The 4,425-nt window shown below is 49.1% G+C and overlaps 2 protein-coding genes across 2 annotated transcripts; both read left to right on the forward strand.

Moving 5' to 3' along the window:
• Nucleotides 1–461: 461 nt before the first annotated feature.
• On the forward strand, nucleotides 462–842 carry LOC115984766. Its single transcript, XM_031107777.1, has one exon. The coding sequence runs from the start codon at nucleotides 462–464 to the stop codon at nucleotides 840–842; it is 381 nt and encodes a 126-aa protein (XP_030963637.1).
• A 684-nt stretch (nucleotides 843–1,526) lies between these two features.
• On the forward strand, nucleotides 1,527–3,809 carry LOC115984767. The gene is made up of 2 exons (XM_031107778.1): nucleotides 1,527–3,153; nucleotides 3,364–3,809. Exons 1-2 carry the CDS (start codon nucleotides 1,527–1,529, stop codon nucleotides 3,807–3,809), a joined length of 2,073 nt encoding a protein of 690 aa, XP_030963638.1.
• Nucleotides 3,810–4,425: the final 616 nt, after the last annotated feature.

Genomic DNA, 4,425 nt, shown 5'->3' on the forward strand with positions numbered 1-4,425 from the left:
CTTTGAAGCGTAATCAGAACCTGTATTGCGCATACCATCAGGAGCCCGGTCACACTACTGATGATTGCAGGAACCTGAAGAACTATTTAGACCGGCTCGTCCGAGAAGGGAAGCTGAGGCATCTGCTGCATCGCTCTGAAGGATGGCAAGAACCATCGAACAATGAAACCAGACAAAGTACATTGAGGCCACCCATTGGCACGATTAATGTCATTCTCGCCGCACCTGGAAGGACAGGATCTGCCCCCTTCAGGGTAATGTCAGTGAGCAGTTTCCAAACTGAGCCAAGTGGCAGAGAACCCAAGAGAGCTAGAAAGAGCGCCACGCCATTAATCGGGTTCACAGAGGAAGACAAATAAGGGACTATTCAACCCCATGATGATGCCCTAGTAGTCACACTCAGAATAGGGGGTTATGACGTGAAGAGGGTATTAGTTGATCAGGGCAGCGTCGTGGAGGTAATGTATCCTGATTTGTATAAGGGGCTGAACTTGAAGCAGGAAGACCTGTCGCCATACGATTACCCCATGGTCAGCTTTGAAGGAAAAATCGTTATCCCGAAAGGCATGATCAAGTTGCCTGTGCAAACAGATTCAAACGTGGTAGAAGTGAGCTTCATTGTCGTAGATGTATACTCACCCTACACCGCTACTGTTGCCTGGCCATGGATTCATGCACTAGGGACTGTGCCGTCAACCTTGCACCAAAAAGTGAAGTATCTTTCAGGAGATCGGATCATGGAAATAATAGGGAGCCAAGAAATGGCTAGGCAATGCATGGTGTCGGCAATATCACAACGTCTTAGTAATGAGCCCTCCACTTCAGCCGAGAGGGACTTATAGCAATCAAAGATCTCTGCGCCGACTACGTGTAATGGAGGGTCGGCCGCGGATGTGAAGTGTGAGGAGCTAGAGAAAGTACTCGTCGAAGCAGACCCTGAGAGGTTTTTTCAAATTGGTTCAGAACTACCGCCCGAGGAGAAAACAACACTGACTGCTTTCCTCCGAAAAAATGTAGACGTGTTTGCCTGGGACCCCTATGAGACCCCCGGGGTCGACCTAGATTTCATCTACCACCACCTTAATGTGAACCCGGCCATAACACCTAAGAGGCAGGCTCCTCGACGACCGTCGAAAGAACATACCGACGCCGTGAGAGAAGAGGTTGCAAGATTGAAGAAAGTCGGGGCTATTAAGGAGGTGTTCTATCCCGAGTGGTTGGCTAACATGGTAGTGGTGAAGAAGAAGAGCGGGAAATGGCGAGTCTGCGTAGGCTTCACGGACCTGAACAGGGCGTGTCCCAAGGATCCCTTCCCAATGCCCAGGATAGACCGGTTGGTAGATTCAACTGTCAGACACCCAAGGATGAGTTTTCTAGACGCTTTTCAGGGCTACCACCAGATACCTTTGACTGCCGAAGACCAAGAGAAGACTACTTTTGTCACCCTAGTTGGGAATTACCACTATAAAGTGATGCCCTTCGGCCTAAAAAATGCCGGGTCAACCTATCAAAGGATGATGACCAGGATGTTTGAACAGCAGATGGGTAAAAACGTTGAAGTGTACATAGACGACATGGTGGTTAAAAGTAAGTTAGCCCCCAACGATATTGAAGATCTCGGCAACGTTTTTCAAATACTGAGAAAGTATAAACTATGGCTAAACGCAACCAAATGTTCGTTTGGAGTGGGATCTGAAAAATTCCTGGGCTATATGGTGACTCACAGAGGCATTGAGGCAAACCCCGACCAAATAAGAGCCATCCATGGCTTGCAGCCTCCTCGGAACCCTAAAGAAGTCCAGAAGCTTACTGGTATGGTTGCAGCTTTAAACCGTTTCATCTCGCGCTCAGCAGATAGATGCAGGCCATTTTTTCTCCTGTTACATAAGTGGAAAGGATTTGAGTGGAATGAGGAGTGCACTATGGCTTTCCAAAAATTAAAGGAGTACCTCGGCCGACCACCAATTATGTCCAGTCCAAATGCCGACGAGGTTTTGTTTGCCTACATAGTAGTGGCCCGGCATGCAGTAAGCCTGGTGCTAATCCGAGAGGACAACGGCACACAACGACCAATCTATTATGTTAGCAAATCCCTGCAGGAGGCAAAAACCCGCTATCTACCCTTTGAAAAGGCTATCTTGGCCGTCGTGCAGGCAACGCGAAAGCTTCCCCACTACTTCCAAGCGCACACTGTGGTAGTGCTAACACAACTCCCCATAAAATCTGTCCTACGCAGCGCCGATTACACAAGCAGAATTGCAAAGTGGGGAACGATCCTGGGCGCTTTCGATCTTAAATACATGCCTCGTACTGCAGTAAAGGGCCAGGTCCTTGCCGACCTAATAGCCGAGTTTGCGGAGCCCACGCTAGAGGAACAAAACATGGCGGGAACACTAGGGACTGATGAGAAGATGATCAGCGCAGTCTCTCAGCATGAAAACACTTGGTGGAAAGCATACATTGATGGCGCGTCGAACCAAAGGGGCTCAGGATTGGGACTTGTCCTGGTCTCACCTGAAGGGATCACAATAGAGAAGTCATTGAGACTCGGTTTTACAGCAACGAATAACGAAGCCGAATATGAGGCACTACTGGAGGGAATGGGAATGATTCGAAAAATGGGGGGAAAATCGGTAGACATGTTCTCGGATTCAAGACTTATTGTGGAGCAGGTAAATGGAGACATGGAGGCAAATGACGAAAAAATGCAAGATTATCTAGTACGGGTTAAGCACCTGCAGGCCCATTTTCATCAATTCCGCTTGACGCACATACCTAGAAGCGGGAACACTCATGCCGATTCTCTCGCGACGTTGGCCACCTCCTCGGCCCAACCCTTACCTCGAGTCATTCTGGTAGAAGAGGTCCTCCGTCCATCAACAAAAAGGGCCAATGGGATTGGAATACATAACATCAGAGCAGGACCGAGTTGGATGGACCCTATCGCTCTGTACTTAAAGCATGACACCTTGCCAGACGATAAGGTCGAGGCTGGCAAAATCAGGAGAAAGGCTACTCGATTCTGGTTATTGGAGGACTCCAAGCTTTACAGACGCTCGTTTTCAAGGCCGTATTTGCTATGTGTGCACCCAGAGGCTGCAGAGTTCATCCTGGAGGAGTTACATGAAGGAATTTGCGGAAGTCACACGGGGGGTAGGTCTTTGTCCCACAGAGCTTTAACGCTGGGTTATTGGTGGCCGAGCATGCATAAGGAAGCCCTGGATTATGTGAAGAAGTGCGACCAATGCCAGAGATTCGCTCCGAGCATACACCAGCCTGGTGGAGAGCTAAACCCAATGTCCAGTCCCTAGCCATTTGCACAATGGGGCCTAGATATACTTGGTCCATTCCCTAAGGCAACAGGAAAATTTCTTCTCGTCGGCACCGACTACTTCACCAAATGGGTAGAGGCTGAGGCGCTGAAAAACATTAGGGATGTCGATGTCAAGAAGTTTCTCTGGAAGAACATAGTCACTAGGTTTGGCACCCCGCACACCTTGGTATCGGACAACGGGCTCCAGTTTGATAGCAAAGCCTTTAGAAGGTACTGCAGCGAGCTGGGAATTGTCAACCGGTATTCCACACCAGCTTACCCCCAGAGTAATGGCCAAGTAGAAGCCGTCAACAAGACCATAATGAACGGACTGAAAAAGAGACTAGATGACGCAAAAGGAAGAGGGGTAGAAGAGTTAGCCCATGTCTTATGGACATACCGCACCACGCCTTGTAGGTCCACAGGGGAAACCCCTTTTTCAATGACCTATGGGGTCGAGGCTTTCATTCCACTGGAGGTGAACTTCCCAACCTAGAGGACCACCACCTTTTGTCCCGCTACCAATGACAAACTTCTAGAAAAGAGCTTGGACCTCATCGATGAAAGAAGGGAAGGCGCGATGGTCCACCTAGCTAACTATCAGCAGAAGCTCAAGCAAGGTTACGACGCCAAGGTGAAGTCTAGGCCATTGGCGCCTGGAGATCTAGTACTGAGGAAAGTCTTGGGCACTGCGAGGAACCCCGCATGGGGAAAGCTCGGACCAAACTGGGAAGGACCGTACCGTATCACTTCCGTAGCTGGCGTAGGAGCCTACTTTTTAGAAGACTTGGATGAACGTGTAGTTCCACGCCCTTGGAATGTAAACAACCTGAAAAGGTACTGTTATTAATGAAAGATGTAATCTTTAGTGCCGTATTGCTGTGCAGTTACTTGAACTAAGTGTTAAACAGAACCCAAGTCCTGCCTGGCTCCTCGAACCACAGACTTGGGGGAAATTAACAATTAAGCAATTCTAGCCGAGTGTTAAACAGAACCCAAGTCCTGCCTGGCTCCTCGGACCACAGACTTGGGGGAAATTAACCACGAAGCAATTCCAACTAAGTGTTAAACAGAACCCAAGTCCTGTCTGGCTCCTCGGACCACAGACTTGG

Source organism: Quercus lobata, chromosome 4 (genome assembly GCF_001633185.2).
Source record: "Quercus lobata isolate SW786 chromosome 4, ValleyOak3.0 Primary Assembly, whole genome shotgun sequence".
Taxonomy (NCBI): domain Eukaryota; kingdom Viridiplantae; phylum Streptophyta; class Magnoliopsida; order Fagales; family Fagaceae; genus Quercus; species Quercus lobata.